At 38.7% G+C, this 20,009-nt stretch overlaps 1 protein-coding gene across 4 annotated transcripts in view; it reads right to left on the bottom strand.

Annotated features, from left to right (window-relative positions):
• Window positions 1–3,635: 3,635 nt before the first annotated feature.
• LOC150090827 (uncharacterized) overlaps window positions 3,636–20,009 on the bottom strand; it is a 147,848-nt gene continuing 131,474 nt past the window's right edge. For all 4 annotated transcript variants that reach the window (XM_090380231.1, XM_090380236.1, XM_090380225.1 and 1 more), the window contains exon 3: window positions 3,636–4,561. In XM_090380231.1, the coding sequence (XP_090236357.1) occupies window positions 3,804–4,561 (758 nt within the window). In that variant the 3' untranslated portion in view covers window positions 3,636–3,803. The remainder of the gene's footprint in view (window positions 4,562–20,009) is intronic.

Below are 20,009 nucleotides of genomic sequence, written 5' to 3'. Positions count from 1 at the left end.
CATGCTACCCTCGTCTGAGACCGATTAACTCAGTCACATTGTGAAAAAGACTCATAAAAATTCTTGATCTCATCGACGTATTCGAACTCAGTTCTTTTCCACCCGGTGTAGGGAGGACAACAATTCTACTAAATGTGCTATTCACGATGCCGTAATTTACTAGAACGCCCTTCCAATCTAGTCCGTGAACTGGATGTGATGAACGAATGAGAGCATTAATGGTCCATGTAAAAATTGTAGTTAGATCATATAGATTCATCTTCTTGCACCGTTCAATTCTTTGAGATACGAGAAATAGTCCATCTCATATTGGCTAACAAAGTTCCACATATTTATTAGCATTAGTAGAAGCGTATGATGCTTCTACTAATGCTAATAAAAGCAAGCTTATGCAGCATCAGCAAAAAAAAAATAATAATAAAATAATAAAATAAAATCCCATTTCACCCATCCTTTCTTTCCAAAAGTTTGTCCAGTTCTTCCTTGAATTTATTTAAGCTATCAACTTTCACAACCACAGATGGAAATTTGTTCCGGCAATCCACTACCTCTGACTAAAGGCAAATTTCCACACATCTATTCTACAACTGTCTTTCCTCAATTTCAGTTTATGCCCCCCTCAGGGACGTAATCTGAACAAGAGGAAGAATCCCATCAGCATTGAGCTTGCTCAAACCATTCAAGGCTTTATATAGCTCAATCGCAGGTGCCTAAGGCGCCTCCGTAGCCAGGTGGGAAGGAGCAGCAGTGCGTAGCACACGCTTCTTGATTAGACCGGGGTTCGAGCCCGTCACCACCAAATACGGAGGATGCGGAAAGGTCAGGGAATGACCACCGCATATTCCCAAAGCAATATGGCCTTAGTTGCTAATGCTCCTAAAAACCAAATAACAAACAAACAAACAAACTAACAGCAGGTGCCTAGTCTCCAGAAGTTACAGTTTGCAGAACTTAAGGCCTTTCTTTGTAAGATCAACCCTTTGTTCTCAGCACCAATCTCGTTGCTCTTCACTGTGCTCGTTCCAGCAGCTCTATATTCTTCCTAAGATGAAGCCTCCAGATCTGTATGTAGCACTCAAGGTGTGGCCTGGCCATTACCTTATACAAAGGGACAATCACCTTTTCCCTGCTAGCAAAATTCCTCTTTTTATCATTGGCAAGACCCCATGAGCTGCTCTGACAGCATTGCTCAGAAAACTTCATATCTGACTACACAATTGCCCCCAGGCCTTTTTCGATCTCCACTACCCTGAATGTAGTACGGCAAGGTAGGTACGTTACTTTGAGGTTACTTCTACCCATATGCAGTACTTTGCATTTACCAATGTTAAACTTCAGTTGCCACCTCTCAGCCCATCTGCCCAACTTTTCTACATCCTGTTGCAGTAGCACACTGCCATTAACAACCCTGCCAACCTTCGTATTATTGGCAAATTTGGATATTAAGCCCGATATATCTTTATCAAAATCATTGATAAATATTGAATACAACAATGGGACCTCCATTAATACCACTGTCCTCTTCCACTCAACCATCCCTTTATCCATTGCAGCAACTTACCCTTAATACCATTCTGCTCCACTTTGTACAATAGTCTTCCATGCGCAACAGTGTCAAAAGCTTTCCTGAAACCCAAGTATATGATATCAAAATTATTTTTGACATTCATTTCCTTTGTGACCACATCATAGTATCCAATCAAATTGGTCAGACAAGACTTTCCCTTAACAAACCCATGCTGTGTCTTAACTATTGCTGCAGTCTTGTCTAGATGATCCTGCAATACTTCTTTAACCAGTGATTTCATTATTTTCCCCGGAACACCTCAATCTCAAGTTAAACTAACAGGTCTATAATTATTTGTGTCCACCTTTTGAACCTTCTTTGTGAATTGGGGATACATCTGCACACTTTCAGTCCATGGGGACCTCCCCTGAGTCCAAGGAAGCTCTCATAACTACGGCTAAGGGTTTGTTTACTTCCTTTGCTGCCTCCATTAATATAACTGGATAGATCCCATCCACCCCAGGTGCCTTTCTTATGTTTAACTTCAATTTCTCCTCCACTTCGCTCTCAGTTATTCCAAAATCATTTAGCTCCCTGTTAGGGTGGCTCCACTTCCCTCCTGGCCTCCACTTCCCCCTGGAATTATTTCAAAAATGAGACGGAATATTATAAATGAACAGCTACAGATTACTTCCTCTTGCATGTAATGAATAAAGTAAAATAAAGTTTGTTTTTAAGAAGAGGTATCTCTGCCTATTTCATGATTTCTTTTATAAAATAAATTTCGATTTTTTAAGTTCATGAAATGCAAGTTTATTTCCAATTCGTAATAGTTACAACAAATATTGCTATAATTAACTTAGGGTTGTGGATTCAGCTGTTTTGAAAGAGGATTAAAAAAAAAAAGTATGTGAATATGAGTATTTAGGTATACCTTAATACAGACCGAATGTTTTATTTAAAAAATATATATCGTTAAATAAAATTACAATTCAACATAATTTGCTAATTATTTATATTTTAAAGAAAAATAAGAAACATTTTCCAAGCACGACCCATACTGAGGTCTTGAGTTGGCCATCTGATCGACACGAAGTTTAAATTTGGATTAAATTCAACTGTGTGATCAACTGCAAGACCTGGTCAGCGAAGTACAACCCATTTATCCATTCCAATAGAGTTTTCTGTGCCCAAAAAACTCAACTCTTAATTTGGTTTGTTCCAAGTATGCTGGAAGGTGGGATCAGTGGTCGTGGTGTAAATCGAGAAGCAGCATTCCAATAACGAATTCCAATCACCAACAAATCAACTTTTTTTTTATTAAGATCACGCGCAGAAAACAATAGCAATTCTCTAGTTACGTTAATAAATAAAAATTAAATGAAAGAATCGTTATCCTCGTGTTTTTTATGGCTGAAAGTAATCGATGAAACTAATTTTATTTTTTATTAAATAAAAATTCATTAAAATAGCGGGACATTCAAAGAGGAAGATGACAGCCCTATCTTACCACGAATCAGCAAACGTTGGTTTATTAGCAATTAATTTTTTATAAAACATATCTTCCTACAAATCCCAATTTCCTGCCATAACACTTCAATAAATTGATTTATTTCAAAAAGGAAAGAAATAATCGAAATAGGGATTGAACAGAAACTGCTTAAAAAATCCTATTAAAATATAATTACGGTGGCTGAAAACCAACGATAAGACAATATTTTCAGCCTCACTGCTCGCGTGACAGGTTTTTAATTTAACAAAATTTTTTAGTCCTCGTAATTATTATTTTATTGTTCTACGTCTAGAAGGTGTTAATCATTTATGCTATTTGATGCGTAATAAGCAAAGATAACAGAAAAATCGTGTCCATCTATTGTAAACAAAATAACAAACCATTTTTTGGTTAGACGTCTATTTGGCAGGAAACAGAAGTATGGGAAAATACCTTAGAGTCTAATAAAACATTCATTCTATTATCTTCATAAATTATTTCTCTTTAAAGAAATAAAACTAAAAAAAAAAAAATTAGAAACAAAATGTAGGGGGAAAAAAGCAAATTTTTATTTCATGTTATTATCTCTCTGTATTCTATATACATTATTTGTTTTTAATCTGTAACAAATCCATTCAATATCACATATCTTCAATAATTAAGGCGCCAATGGCGAGCCATATATGGCATACTGACTTCAGCACTGCCAGTCAGTTATCACTGGGTGGTATTTGGAATGTTATGTACACACAACTCGAAGGTTTTTCATGTGTTATCTACAAACCTGTCTGGTTCACTTCACACTCAGAAAAATCCCGGGTTTGTATGTTCAATTATACACCGCTTGCAGTATTTTTTTACACTTCGGTAACCTTCGATGGTGAGAAGGCAGTACTGGATGTTCAACTGCTGCAACCCCCGACAGTAATAAGCGATGGCATGAATCCCTCGGTCGGTGATCATCTCGCAGGACTTCACACTTAACTTCTTCAGATTCGGGCAATGTTCCGAAAGTAGTTTGAGACCTTGGTCCGTGACGTCACACTTCCCGATGTCCAAAGCCCTCAAGCGAGGACAACTACGAGCTAGAACCTCCATGCTGTCGTCCGACACAGCCTCGCAGCCTCTGACGTTCAGGTATCGCAGTTTATAGCAGTGTCGGGCGATCTGCTTGATTCCGGCGTCCGATATCTGATCACATTTCGCCACGCTCAGGTACCGCAAGTTCGGCCCGAGTTTCGCTAGTTCGTACATCCCGAAATCGGTGACCTGGGTGCAGTCACTGACGCTAAATTCCCGCAGCATCATGCAGTAGCTGGCCACGTACTTAACCCCAATGTCCGTAATGTGAACACAGCGTCGTAGGTACAGATGGGTTAGACGGGGACAGTTCTTAACGATCACTTTGAGATTCGCATCCTCCAGACCCTGGCAATCCGTCATGTCCAGATGCTGCAGGTACAACTGGCAACTGTGGGACGTCAGGGCTTCGGGATCCGGGTCGCTTTCCGGTGGTGCTGGAGACGGCTGACGGGACTCAATACAGGTGACACGAAAGCAACCTGAAATATAAAATGAATCTTCAGTAAATTAAGCTATTTAACCATTTTTAAAATCAGTGTTATATATAATGTATGAGAAACTATGGTTTTGTAAGGAGTCGTAACTTAAATACACATCCCTGTAATTTCTAGACAATTGGTGTCCTTGATATCGGACACGACTCGAAAACAAATTCTATTTTGCATATTCATATGTTTTTTGAAGGGTGGCGGTGAACGCTCAAAAGGAATTCATCGTTCCCTTGAATGAAATTGAAGAGAACCACATTAAGTTGTTAATCGATCATGACAGCTCTTTGCAATTTAAATTAGCCCTGGAAATTAAAAGAACATGACCTTAATCCATCTCATTTTGATAAGAAGAAGATTGGACATGCAAAACATGTTATTAGTCAATATGTCAGCGCGGGATTATATTTCGCAAAGAAATTCGCAGATGAAGTCGAAAACAACGTCTTGATTCATTGGCCCGATAAACGAGGGGTTTCTTTTAATTAATGCTCATCACCCAACTGCAGCTTTCAGCGAAATTAATTTCGAAAAATGTGACGAAATAATTAAGTTTTTTTTTGAAAGATTTCATTGCTGTTGAAAAATGTCACAGTAGTTGTTCTAATGGTAATTGAAAATCCTTATCCGAGCTCGCTGAGATTGTCAACAAATTTTTTCTTAATATTCGAAGTTATTTTCTCGATACAATCCCTTTTTTTTTATTAACAGATAGTCACAAGACAGCGTGGAAAAATTGATATTTCTATAATCTGGCTCCACCCGATTAAAGTGGAATTATTTAAAGGGCGCCATTCGATTGTATGCATCAGGTTTTTCAATCCAGTAATAATAATAGAATATTTTCCAGAAAACAAAACCATCTCACACTTCAAGGTTTATTCAAAATACTTTGAGCACATTATAAAAACGGCCACACCATGTTGTAACAATAACAGAGCTTAAAGATAAACCACAAGGGTGGAAGGGCAGTCCTCACGATTTCTCTTCTCAAATCACATTGAGGTACGACCAAGGACTTCACTATATATGCAAATAACTTAAAGTATTTGTATAATCGGATAAGAATGGATAATTATACATTCAGAAGGATAAAAACCATCCTTTAAAAACTTCAAGTATCTGGATTTTCGAATATTACTATAGAACAAGTAACAGTGCAGACCACTTTCACACATGCAAAGAAAACCCCACGGTGAGGAAGGTCAGCCACCATAAAGATCTTAGATTGATCCGGAACTTGGACATACCTTCAAAGAGCACATTGAAGAGGTCCAGAAAAAGTTGCATGAAGCCTGGTGAGTAATTATGAAACAAGAACCACAGTTCGAAACATCATACGTTGTTAGATATCATTGCATTTGGTACGGAGCCATTGTTTTTGGTTGGAATTTGCGGATAGGCCATGAGGATATCTTCTCTATAAGCAATTTGATGTCATTCTGCGGTCGGGTTGCTTGTTTGCTATGTAAAAATTCGTTTTTAGAAGAAAATTCCCACGGCCCTCACCTGAGACCGGTTAATTTGGCCACAATATGAAAAAAAAAAAAAAATAATAATAATAAAATAAAATTCCCCTCATCTCGATGGAATTAGAATAAAGCTCTCTTTAGTCATTCATCGAGAGCATGATTAAATAAAATAACTCACAAATCATACCTCGTTTCGAGAGCTATTCTTTGAGCAAATATAAATTTTCAGACATGAAGCCACAGCATAAAGAAAATCAAACCTACAACAAAAAATGGAAGAACTGATCTTCTGGAGGGTTAAAAGAACAACAGCTAAAAAAAGGATGAAACGAAAGGACAAGTGAATGAGATAAAAGCTCCACACGTTTCCTGCCAACATTCTACTCTCGGTTAACCACTGCGAAGTAAACCTTAACCAATTCTACGATTATATGGATAACAATAAAAAAGAAATTCCGAAGAAAACATAACAAGGCAAAAGGGATGAAGTGGAACAAAACTGAGCCAGAAGTTTCTAGGTTTTAGCACGCAATTTGTTACTGTTTTAAAATTTAAATTCACCGGGTGGGAGTAGATCTCCTTTCTCACACCTTTTTTGTACAACTAACCGTCTTTATGATCCGTGGTAGAATCTGGATTCGAACCCATTCGAGGAGGTATTTTGTGGGCATTTTATACAGTGTAGTCCAGTTAATTTGGACCAGAGTCCTTGGCTGTCTCATTCGCACATTATCTCTATCTTCGAACGTTCTGACATGTAATAATTATTCAGTAAACTCCAAAGAGCGCTAAAATATAAATAGTTCATAGGCAATAAACTTAATGAATTGAAATCCGTAATATGAATAACGAGGGTGAGTAAAACTTATCACTTGACCTCCATCCCGTAATTCATAGATTCTCTACGTTCCCCTGATGTAGTTTTCGTGCCGAGGAGGCGGACGCTTGCAGTCTAGCATTTCTAGCCTCAAATTCTTATTTGTGGGTATTCTATATTTAAAGTCAACCTTCTTTTGAAAGTTTACAAATTCATTAGAGTAAGCAAAATATACTCGATCAATAAACACAGCAGACAAATTATGCTCATGAAAGGTATAAGGCGCTCTCTCTCTCTCTCTCTCTCTCTCTCTCGTTAACCGTATTTAGCAGTTACGTGAGCTTGAATTGTTGAATTGCATGTGTTGTTGTAGGTTTTAGGCGCATCAGCAACTTAGCCCATACTGCGCAGTATATATGTTTGTAAATTAAGTGCGTTCTGTGATCGATTTGCTGTTTGCCGAACGAAAAACCGGAGTTTCCAGGAGAAAAAAACCATGTTACCCTCACTGGAGACCGACTAACTCAGCCACGTTGTGAAAAAGACCTATAAAAGTTCCTCACGTCATTGACGGGATTCAAACTCTGGTCTTTTCCACCCAGTGCGGGGAGGAAGGTAATTATACCAACCCACGAGGGCACAGATGAGTGAATCACTGACAGGGTAGAAAGCAGTGGTTCTCAAACTGTGTGTGCCCAGCATCTTGGTGAGCCGTGAGAAATCAATTGAGTTCAACTGTTTAGATGCCGCAAATATAGCGTCTTAACACCAAGTAGGACTCAAAGCGACAAATTTACAAACCAGTGGGGTAGAGGTTAAACAAACCCGTTAATCCTGTCCCCATGACAGATTTGGTCATGGGGAATGTCTAAGGTTAACTATTGACTGAGCTGGACTATCTCAGTCAATAGCTAACCTCTGATTAATTTGTAAATTAATTTTGTTACGCTGTGGATTCAGCGCTTATCTTTGCACCTCTTCACCTTCCATTTAGGTTACGTGCATACAATACATACAGTAGAACCCTTTAAAAAAGTGATCCAAACACGTAATGCATTTTTCATCATTTGTAAAGAAGGTCCACCTTAGGGGCTCATTCTGGTTGTTACATAACCGACGTACACTGTCAGACCATTAATATCCGGACACCGTTCCATTTGTAGTTGATCGCGTCCAACCCAAGTACCACGTATCGCACAACTATACATATGCTCATAGTTCAAAGAGCCAGAAGTACGATTTTCAATGTAAAATTCCGTCGACGAAGTTAACGGGCTTCCAGCGCGGAATGATAATAGGGTACACGTAAGCAATTGGTCTGCACGTGACATTTCAACGGCAATGAAGATCATTAGGTCGACGATGGGTGATGCAATCTTCAAATGGAAGAAAGGTTGTGCCGAAGCCGTCATGAAACAGCCCCGGGGAAACCTACGAAGTTGGCGTAACGTCACGTGATAGCCCCGCAAAGAATCGTCCTCTTGGAATTCAGGTCGACGTTGTCATAGCACACGCAGGCCCTCAATGAGACGACTGTGACACATGTCAATGCCAGTACAGTGCGCAGGACGCCGTCCACAACCCACTAATCACTCGACTGCCAAGTTAATGCCAGACGCTGTCTAGCTTAGAGCAGGGACCGTTGATATTGGACTGTAGGCCCATGGAAAGGTGTGCCCTGGAGTGACGAGCCACGATACGTGGTCTGACGGTCGTGCTTGGGCGTGGCAGATGCCCGGAGAAAGCTACCTGCCGGACTCTATCGCCTCGACAATGAAGTTTAACGGAGGAGCGTGATGCTCTGGGGATTTTTTCATGGTTTGGCTTGGGACCATTAGTTGTTTCGGACAAAACCATGAATACTGAGATCTATCTAGATGTCTAGGACAATAATGCATTGTGGTAGCACGTCGGGGAAGGTCCATAACTGTATCAGCAAGACAACACTCCACATCATACTGTTCGCGTTGAGAAGGATTGGTTTGAAGACAAGAGCGTCGAAAAGTTGAACTGGCCAGCCCAGAGCACTGATTTAATCTTATAGAAACCTCCGGAATGAACTGCATCGTTAGGTGTGTGTGAGGAGAGAATGCTCACAAACGGAACTGGTCTGGTCGCCGTTTTGAAGGACGCGATTGGCGGAAAATATCGGAGGACATTTACAAAAAACTGCGGGAGAGTGTTCTACGGAGGCTAGAGGATGTCATAAAGGCTAAAGGTTTCAGCACATTTTATTAGTTTTTCTGTAAACCAAGGTTATTTGTAGACATGTGCTGGCGTCCTGATATTAATGGTAGGGCAGTGTGCAAATACGGTATGGAATGCAATTCGGAATTGTACTATTTCAAGCAGCACGTCCATAACTGAAGGAAGCGCGGTTTGCATTAATACAAGGTTTGCATCGTTGAGAAGGTGTAAACCTAAACCAATTAAATTAGATTTGTATTACCATTCCCTCAAACACTAGAGAAAACGTTTTAACCACCCATGTTAAGCAACTATGATTATACCAAGCACAACCATAATTTCTTAACTTAAAAATGAACTTTATCTGTTGTAGTTAACCAAAGACACTCAAAGTTCGAAAAACTTCATGTTCTATTTTATAACATTAGAAATTATTAAGTGTAATATTTATAATAATTTGATTTCCACCAAAACTTAAACATACAGCATTTTTTCTCCATTTGTATACTTGTTTTGTTAGGTTAATTGTACTTTACCCTCAGGACAGTTAAGAACCTTTCAGAAATGGGCATTTTCGTATGGCTACCGACTTAGTCTCTGGTACAGGAGTACGGATTCCTATTTTTTCTCTCATGGACAACCTGGTTTTCATCCCACAAATACACAGTTTACAGATCTAATATACTAGATTCGTGGTCACAGTTTAAAAAGAACCCAAGAGCGTACGAGTAAATAAATGTTCTCCATACCTTAATCCGTTTCAATGGGATTGCTTTCTGTCATTCTTCGTCTGAAAAAGAAGCCTTCTTCAAATTATTTTTAGTGGACACGTTGTCCAGTTTTAAAATAAATAAGCAACTGGTCGTTGTAAGTTTTCAGTGCTAAGTGATTTCATATTCTTGGACTTCAAAACCTCGATATTTAATGCAGAACAATTTTCCAGAACACAATTAGGTTTCAAGACTTGTGACATACTCCTTCCATGCTCTCTTCTTTTGTTGGCAATGTTCGTTTAATCTCCATTTATACTTGGTTTACGGATATGGTTGCCTCAGGACTTTCCCCAGTGAAAAATCTGTTATTTCATATCATTATATATTTTCTATAATTATTAAATCTATATTTACTGCTGGGAATAAAGTACCACGTAAAAAGTAAATATTAAGATAGGACTAGCCAGGAAGAATCCATTAAAATACTACAGAGAAATTACAATTCCTAATAATTTCAGGTTATAATCCTTAACCAGTAATAATTAAACCCCTGTTTGAACCTATTTTCATTTTATTATTATTTTTTTTAAAGTGGAAGAGTTCTAAAGTAGGTCTACATAAACACCAGACATTTTGCCCTTCCAGGAGGCAAAATGTCTGCTTCTTCCCAACAGCAAAATAAAAAAAAAAAAAAGCAGAAAAAAGTCATTGCTTCACCTTTACCCTCCAGGAGACAGATGTAAAGGTCTTTAAGATGCACCAGCTGCTCGAGAACTCCGCAAAGTGTATTTTTCAAAGCATATGGATGCCGTAGGTCAGATGAAAGCATTCGCTTCCGGTAGTTTTAGGAATATTAAATGGTTTTTCTTATAAAGAACAGGATATAGCCTTGTCAGGTTAATATTAACTGATTATTTGGAAGCGCCTGTTTAGTTTGATTAATATTTTTGAATAATGAAAGGAAACTACATTAAAATTCGTCTTCTTAGAAGATTATAAATACAGGCTGAACATTTAATTCGCGATATGGCAGGGCCACTGTATAACCACTCGAATTTCCGCAAACTTCCGGTAGACGGCGGGTAGTATACATTTAAGAATACGTTGACACAGTTGCAAGTGCTGACATGTTGTCTGGTAGTCGCAAAGTGCCTTAAGTCATGTGCCATTAGTGTACTACTGGACCTAGACCAAAGAAATAGGACAGGACCCTAGATATGACAAACGTTTTCGGGTTCTTGTTTAACAACGATACGGACTCGACAAAGATGTACGAGGATGGGACTAGACTCTGTACTGGATCCCTCCCCTCCACCGGACTAGACTGCCACATGCAAATGACATCTCGTCATATGGCGACTTCAGCTATGCACTCTTGCATGGCTCCTTTCATTCCTAATCCCCTTCTCTTACTTTCACCTGATGGAGTCACCTCCATCCACTGAGATGCCTTCCCTTTCTTCCCTATATTTCCATCTCCCGCCACTCTTGACTATCCCTCCCCTATACTCTACGTTTTGTTTTTTTTTCCTAGGTCCTCGTCGCTGAAAGCTCAGGCAATTAGGGGCAAGATCTAAATGCCAGAGATTTGGAACTGCCTGGCTACCTTGTAGAAGTTAGTGGCGGGCAATGTAGGGACCCATCAGGGTCCCCGCAGCGAACGTGGAGATTCATCAATGGGGCAAATGGGAATTATGCTTTTTTAACTTTCACTAGCATTTCACCTAGCACTTCGGAGATTATTTCGAAAAGGAGAGAACACCGACAGGCTTCAGCGACAAATATTAAAATTAAAGTAGGTCCTCTCTTAACAGTGATGCATGCTTAAATATCTGTCGAAACCACAATGGGATTTCGAAGTCGCGTGGACGTATGCTACTCGTGTACACACACGCACACAGGATATCATTGATGTAACCTGTTTATGTATTATTCGCATGGCATCAGGGAGTTTACAGCCTTCCACACGAGGCATTTTTGAGAGTAAATAAAGCCGAAATCTGGTTATGAACTACACAAGCGATAAAACTTCACATATTTTGTTTGCAAAAATACCACAGCTTTAAATCCACTCCCACAAATAACCGGAGGATTCTCCAAGATCCTGTTCAGTTGTGACCAACAGCATAATTGAAAGAAGTGGGTGGTTACGAGAGTGCTTTCAGCAAGATATCGGACAGGAGAAAACCAACAACTCCAACAACCTCATTCTTCTATCGCTAGACATTTTTTTCGGGCAGATGTTCGCGGACCCTCCTTCAGTCATAAAAGGATTCCGAAATGCTGCTTTCGTCTTCCACAGTTCAGGAACAGCAGGCATGGATTTTCAACCCACTGGTGGCTTGTATCTGAGTTCTCATCAGCCAGTTTTTATCAGTGCCCAGGGCAGAGTGAACACACCAGCACCTTGTACCTTCTATGCTCCATATTCTACTTGAATTTGATTGTGATGAATTACTGGCGTCATGGGAGTGGCTGGCAGGTGATTCATGAAGTAATTCTAATGGATTATAAATTCTAATGAAGGCATACTAAGACAAGGAGGAATATTCAGTGGTTTACAGATTCCCACTCTACTAGTTTCTCCCCTGATTTTATCGCTGACGACTCCTCGAACCGCAGTGAACTATTACACATTCCAGGATTTATGCATTCGTGTCAGTTTTGCCCACTTTTCTCATCGCAGTTGACCCAAACATGATACACATACTTATGATTTCCCCTCGCATGGCGTGCCTCAACTGGAACTCATAACCCTGACAAAAACGTAGTAATAGTGATGCCAGCGATATGCTTCAGTTTACCCGAGCAACTATTCAGAGAGTAACTGGAGGCACCAATTTTAGGGATGTTGGCGAGACACTTCTACAAATGAACCATTCGGCTTACAAGATGAGGTACAAAATATTGCGGACTTCCAGATAAGTACAGATTACTGCATCAACGATTATTTTGTGAATTATCAAAAACTGTAAAGCATTTATCGTGCATTTTGTTTTTATTTTAAAAAAATATGGAAATATTTATTAAGTGCTCGGCTTTCTTGGTATTTCTAATAAAAATTCTCTTGCCCCAGACTGAGAAAATGAATGATCAATCCGAACACAATAATTAATTAATTATTTATTCATACATGCACGGAGCTGTATATCTTTAAGAGGAGAGCTGTGAGGTACAAACACGAAATCTTTGAATCTCACGTCCAACTTTTTTTTTTTTTAGGGAACACAGTGGGCCACCAATTATTTTAATAGAACGATAACTTTCTTAGGATGAAGATATTTCCAAGATGGAGTCGCTGTCCTCCCGGTCTTCAGACACCTCAAATATATTGAGCATGTAAGAGACCACAGAAGACAACTTTTGAATCGTTAACAACCCCTCAGAACCTCACGCGAGTCACAAACCCATATTAAGTTTCCGATGTGTAGTTGCTTCTTCTGGAATGGGGAGCTTAGGTACCACCAGAACACACTTTAATAATACCGGACCCGTAACTAAGTATCAATCCACAGTAGGTGTATGCTGCAAGTCGAGAAATATAGTTCGTTCTGAACCCTTCGAGAGTATTTTCTTTCGAATTATATTCATAATAAAAAAATTAAATTTTATCTTTAAAAAGGGCCTGGTGCGTCCCTCTCAAAGCAAGTGGGTACCCGAGTGTCGTCGGTTAGCTGACAAAGTACGAAGATCGTATTAAGCTACCAAAATTCGAAACATACTGATTGGACAGATTTGATAATCTCGAGCCCTTTAATAAGTTACTGTATATCTAATTTCATGTTAAGGGGTTCTTTATCTTATTATTTACTTATTAGATTAGAACAACAGTCGGCAACCATTTCCCTTGTAAATGCCATTTTTGTTTATTAAGTGCTAAAACCTTCATGGGTGCCACTTGGCCGCTTTCTATGAACACAGAAATAATTTGTCTTGTCTGACAAATTTAATTGGATACTATGATGTGGTCACAAAGGAACTTGGATGCAACAAATAATTTTGATATCATATATTTGGATTTCAGGAAAGCTTTTAACACTGTTGCGCATGGAAGACTATTGTACGAATTGGAGCAGAATGGTATTAAGGGTAAGTTGCTACAATGGATAAAAGGATGGTTAAGTGGGAGAAGACAGAGGGTGGTAATCAATGGGTGCTGCTCTTCGTGGACTAATGTTATTAGTGGAGTCCCACAGGGTTCGGTGTTGGGTCCACTGTTGTTTTGTATATTTATCAATGATATTGATGAAGGTATATCAGGCTTAATGTCGAAGTTTGCAGATGACACGAAGGTTGGCAGGGTTGTTAATGACAGTAATGGCAGTGTGCTACTGCAACAGGATCTAGATAATTTGGGCAGATGGGCTAAGAAGTGGCAACTGAAGTTTAACCTTGACAAATGCAAAGTACTGCATATGGGTAGCAATAACCGAAGGGAAACGTACCAACTGTGTGGTACTACATTTAAGGTGGTAGAAAATGAAAAAGACCTGGGAGTAATTGTGCAGGCAGATATGAAGTTTTCTCAGCAATGCAGACAGGCTGCCAGAGCAGGTCATGGGGTGTTGTCAATGATATACAGGAATTTTGCTAGCAGGGAAAAGATGGTGATTGTCTCATTATGTAAAGCAATGGTCAGGCCATATTTTGAGTACCGCATACAGGTCGTCAGGCCTCGTTTTAGGAAGGATGTAGAGTTGCTAGAACGAGTACAGAGAAGGGCAACAAGACTGGCGAGGAAGAAAAAGGGTTGCCCTTACCAAGGAAGGCTTAAGTTCTGCAAATTTCAGCATCTGGAGACTAGGCACCTGCGAGGTGATCTGATTGAGGTGTATAAGGCCTTGAATGGGTTGAGCACGCTGAATTCTGATGGGATTCTTCCTCTTGCCTAGATTAATCACCTGAGGGGACATTAATTCAAATTGAGGTAAGACTGTTGTAGAATAGATGCGGTGAAATTTTCCTTTAGCCAGTGGGTGGTTGATTGCTGGAAGAAACTTCCATCTGTCGTTATGGAAGTTGATAGCTTAAATAAATTAAGGGAGGAACTGGACAAACTTTTAGAGGGAATAGATGTGTGAAGAGTTTTTTTTTACGCTGATGCTACATAAGCTTGCTTTCTTGCATCACGTGCCTCTACTATTACTATAAGTGATTAGAATAATAATACCATCAGCCTGTAACCTACTGGCATGCGTGCCTGAGATTGCCCATACCTACATAAACAAGTTTTCAAAATTCGTATCTCAATGTTACCTCTCACAGCTAATATCCACCGAAGTGCATTTCATTAATCTCGATATTTAGAATTACATAAACACGATAACCTCTCATAATTCTCAATTGTTAATTTATTTCTATATTTTCTAAAAAATAATTTATATATATATATATATATATATATTTATTTTTTCTAGATTTAATAACAAATTCCAAAGTTCGGTTCGAGACGTTGCGACTGTTATGTATGCAAGGTAACGAGGCACCGGAACTACAGTTCAACTTTGTGGTGGCATAATGTTTAGCGAATTGGTGAAAGGTACCAAGGACCCAAGCCAAAGCACTCCATAAACACATCGAACCGATAGGGACATCAAAATAGAGTTACTGGAACAAAGCCGAATCAGAGTTAAGTGTAGGGTTGATTGTTGTTGTACGGTTTTAGGCGCATCAGCATGTCTACAAATTGCGTATGTTCTGTGGTCGTTTTGCTGGACGAAAAACCAGTTTCCAGAAGGGAAAAAACCACGCTACCTCCGCCTGAGACCGACTAACTCAGCCACGTTGTGAAAAAGGCCCATAAAAATTCCTCCAGTCATCGACGGGATTCGAACTGAGGTCCTGTCCACCTGGTGTGGCGAGGACAGCGATTCTACAAACTGTGCTACTCACAAGGACATTAAGAGTATTGATTTATTGATCTAGAATATCCCACGCAATGTCTCTCAACCACCATTTAAGATTAATCAATATACAACAGTTCAATTTTACTAACTTATTATTTAATAATTAATGTAATAAATATTAAATTGTTTAATAAAGAATAATGAAAACCAAAGAAACATTTCTGATATAAGAAAAATATATTCAATTATTACATAATGCTACTTGATACTTAGGAAAGAAAGAATTAGAAATTGCCCAAGGATGAAAACGGTGTCTGATATAAACTCAATTTTCATCCCCTCTAACTTACGCTAATCTTTTTAAGGCGTGAATTTTGTCCTGCCCCAGCAGAGCGAAGATCAAGCTTCATCCGAAAGGTTTACTAACATAAATAATATCGAAGGATACAAAGAATGAAGTCTCAATGGACTTCGCCGGAGTTCTAAACACGACTGCAATAAAGAAATAATACAATGGTTGGATTTATGTCCGGACCTACAAAGTAGCGTGATAGTCTAGAAAGCCCTGGAGTTGTTCCGAAGAATGGCCACTTATGATTTGTATAATGCTGGAGTTGCTATCCCCACAAAGGAAGTATTGATATAAATTACTGTTTGATAAACTGCATTTCTAAAGAGAGTTATCACAATTTATAAACTTAGCTGTTAAGATCCCCCGATTAACGAGACGCATACACAAGCAGGTTTCCCAGAACAAACCAGTCCGATTCTCTTGAGCGCGCGTTGTTTTATTTATGGTTGCCGTTCTTTTATTCGGGGTCAGAAAGGTTTATTGGACAAATTATGAGAGGAGTATTTAGCTGGCTTATGTTCAAATGGTAAGGGAACAAAATACGATTCGTAGAAAGGATAACCGAGACAGCGTCAAGAGATACATTCTTTCTTTCAGAGATTTCACAGTGGAAGATGGCGGCTATAGTTGACAGCAATAATCATAATTAAATTGTGCAAAGTTTGTGATACGTTCATAATCTGGAACTGATTCATAAATAATTTTTAATAATTAATATAAAGAAGATATTTTAAATAAAGACTTTTATTGTTATCTATTTTGTTATATTAATCAAGGAAAAAATTTCATTTTTTTCGGTAATTGTTTTTAAAATTGAAAACGAAGCCTTTATATTCTCTGTATAGCATCGATTGAACTGCCAGCTACCAGTGCATCATGCAAACCACCGGCGGTCTTTTGTTTAGCCAAAAGAACTGTTTTAATTGGTGATAAATTTCAATTGAATATCTTGTAATGGTAACATAATATATCATTATCTGCAGCGCAGCAATTAAGAAAGCTCAAGAAAACAACATTTTAGTTAACTGCACAGCTCGCAACTGAAGGCAAAATCCTTTGGTGAATCCCTCAGATCTCTTAGACGCTATTGCAAATAAGGCAGCTGGAAATTTTGAAATTTTACAAATAATTCTGGTCTTTCTACAAACGGTTCCAAGCTTTAATGAGCAATGCAGTCCTGCATGCTCAGCAGCAATGATATGGTGACAGGAGTGTCCAATATTAAACGAGAAAGTGTTGCCGTCAATTCACAGTCATAAGAAAATGTAACGTTTTCTCATTAATACTAAAAGCTTCTGTCACCATTCCAGCACTATTCCTGGCCAATAAAACACAGCCATCAAGGACTGCATCATCATCAAGGCCGACAATCTCAGCAGTAAGGATCACGCAGAACAATTGATTATGTAGACGGTCCAGTAGTACCATCAGCCATGACAGATTACAATACAAGATCTATATGAAGTGGATTTCCAAGTAACTTGACTATGATTAGAAACAACAGCCAATGGCATCTGTTGGACAGCATTATGAGCAAAGACTATATCCAAATTTCCTTTGTGGATGAAACATGGAATGCATTCTGCTGCATCATAAGCTGAACATAAGTCTGTTTTCAGTTCCAGTATGTTGCAATAAAATAAAAATTGAAATTAATAAATAAACAAGATGGAAGTGGGACGATCCCATTGATTTTTTTTTAAATTTAGGAAATCGCAATAGAGATGGCGCAGACTAGGAAATAAATAGAAAAAAAAAGGCGAGAATTTACTGTAGGTAACGTTTTGCAGCTGCTCAGTTATAGGAAAGACAAAAGAAATGCCATTACTAAGAAAGGAGAGTTTAGGAAATTATCCAAAGATGTCACAAGGATTATTTTGGGCCAGTGCGGTAGTAGCTTAAATTTAGTGCAAAGAGCCAATTAGTGGCAGAATATCTTCGAGGTACACGTAGAAAGTATAGGAGAAAATGGGAGTTCTAAAGGATAGTGTGAGAAGAAAGCGCAATTAAGCGCATACCTGGATAGATATGCATGGCGCATATTGTTCAGAGAAAACGTAAAAGAAAGTATCATTTGTTTTGGAAAGAAAAAATATAAAAAATGAGGAGGAGAAGAGTAAAGGAGAAAGAATAAAGCGGGAAGGAAAAACGATAACAAGGATAAAAATAAGTGGAGAAAGAACAGAGAAGAGCATTTACAGTACAGCGAAAATATTTGGTGTGTAGGAAATTTAAAGATAAAAGAAAAGAAAACAGAAATGGTGTAGAGAGGAACCTTGTCATCTACTGCCTGAACTACCAACTCCGAGATATCTGGGACATCATTCATAGACTTCAGTAGAAGCCATACCAACTTACTCCCCATCATATCGAAATTACGAAGCATGACCTCCTTGCGGATCACTATTTCCATTTAATTCCGTTGAGGTATTTAATAGATTATCCATTGACCCTCAGAAGCTGAACCAAGGCAAAACCTACAGTTCTGCCACTGTTGCGGAACTTACGCACTGATTATTCTATAAGAAATATTCATAGGAGACGCCAAGCAACAACTTTACCTCAGATCCGCCTACTAAACATCTATACAGGTGGGTCAGAGTCTCGAATTGAGACAGTGCGAGCTCCATTGGGACTGGCCCACCTTCCCGTGGTGTGGAGGAGTACCCAGAATCATCGGTACAGGTAACTGATGCTTCTGAGTAGCGAAAAGGCCAGACAAAACAACAGAACACACACAAACATACACTACTAATTTCTGGCCCTTCTACAGTGGTACTGTTCTTCACAGAGATAAGAGGGGGAGATGAACTGACGTTCCAGGTGTCGTCCATTACAAAAACACATGCACTAAACATCTAGTGAAGGAATTTCTTCAGAAAATAATAATATACAAAGGCAAAAATACAAACTCACAAATAATATAAAGGCACTAATATAGTTAAAGATTGCAGATCTTCAATGAAAAATTTTTTCAATCATCTTATCAGTTTATTGTATATCAGAATCCATATTTAAAACGCAGACATCCTGAGGATACCATAAATGTTGCATTTTATTGCACATTTCTGAAAGAAATACGGACTCGCTAATATTCCGAGATATGGAGCACTGCATGACAATATAAGGCAGCATAAAACGGGTATAACCCAAGAGACTACTAATGATTTGGAGGAGGAACTTCCCGATCATCCTCTTTACAACCCTGACCCAGCTCCAAGTTTTTAAAAAAAATTAAAATGACACTCAAGTCCCTAATTTAAAAGCTCTGATGGGTAATCCCATTAGATCGCATTAAAATGATAATCAAATGTTATAAGACAGCGCACCCAGCTGAACACATGTTCAAAGCCAATTGAAGATCCATGCAATCAGACAAGATAAGTACTGGGCAGAAAACTGATATGACCAATATAAGTAATTAAAGCAGGGCGAAGTTACTCCTTGGCTTCCCACTTTGTACTGACGCTATGGAAAAGCTTTATCGAATGCCTATGAGCTGTCTGTTGTTTTCTCTCTTCTATAGTAAGAACACAAAGGGCTCCAGACAAAGAAATATAAAAAAAAATTCTAACAATAGTAGGCACAATGCAGAACCCCCGAGGGAAAGGAAATTAAGCCACCCACCCATACAGATGGTATACGAACAGATAAAAGACATGGCAACCAGCTAAGAATCATTTGAGCTAACAATCTATAATGCCATAATTAGACAATTTAATTAAAAGAAGATCGACAGGAACTGTAGCAAATGCGTTACTCAAACCACGAAGATTGCGTCAAGTCCCAGATTACAATCAGTAGTGTAAAATGTGATCAAAATAAAGGAAGTTAAATGTAGTTGATCTTCCTATTAAGATGCCATGTTCTTTATGAAAAATCTCTTTAGAAAAGCAGAAAGCTGGATGGAAACAGTAATCTCAGTCAATTTTGCCAAAGCATCTGTATGGGTTATAAGAACAATGTACAACTCTTCAGAAAGAGTTCCAGTCAAGAAAGAAGCTTTGACAAGATGAAATAATCGAGGTACATTTGCAGAAGGCCATAGGTAA

Source organism: Mastigoproctus giganteus, chromosome 1 (assembly GCF_048544385.1).
Source record: "Mastigoproctus giganteus isolate SK-2022 chromosome 1, ASM4854438v1, whole genome shotgun sequence".
NCBI lineage: Eukaryota > Metazoa > Arthropoda > Arachnida > Uropygi > Thelyphonidae > Mastigoproctus > Mastigoproctus giganteus.
Note: the sequence above shows the minus strand (reverse complement) of the source record. Positions and strands in the feature narration are given on the sequence as shown.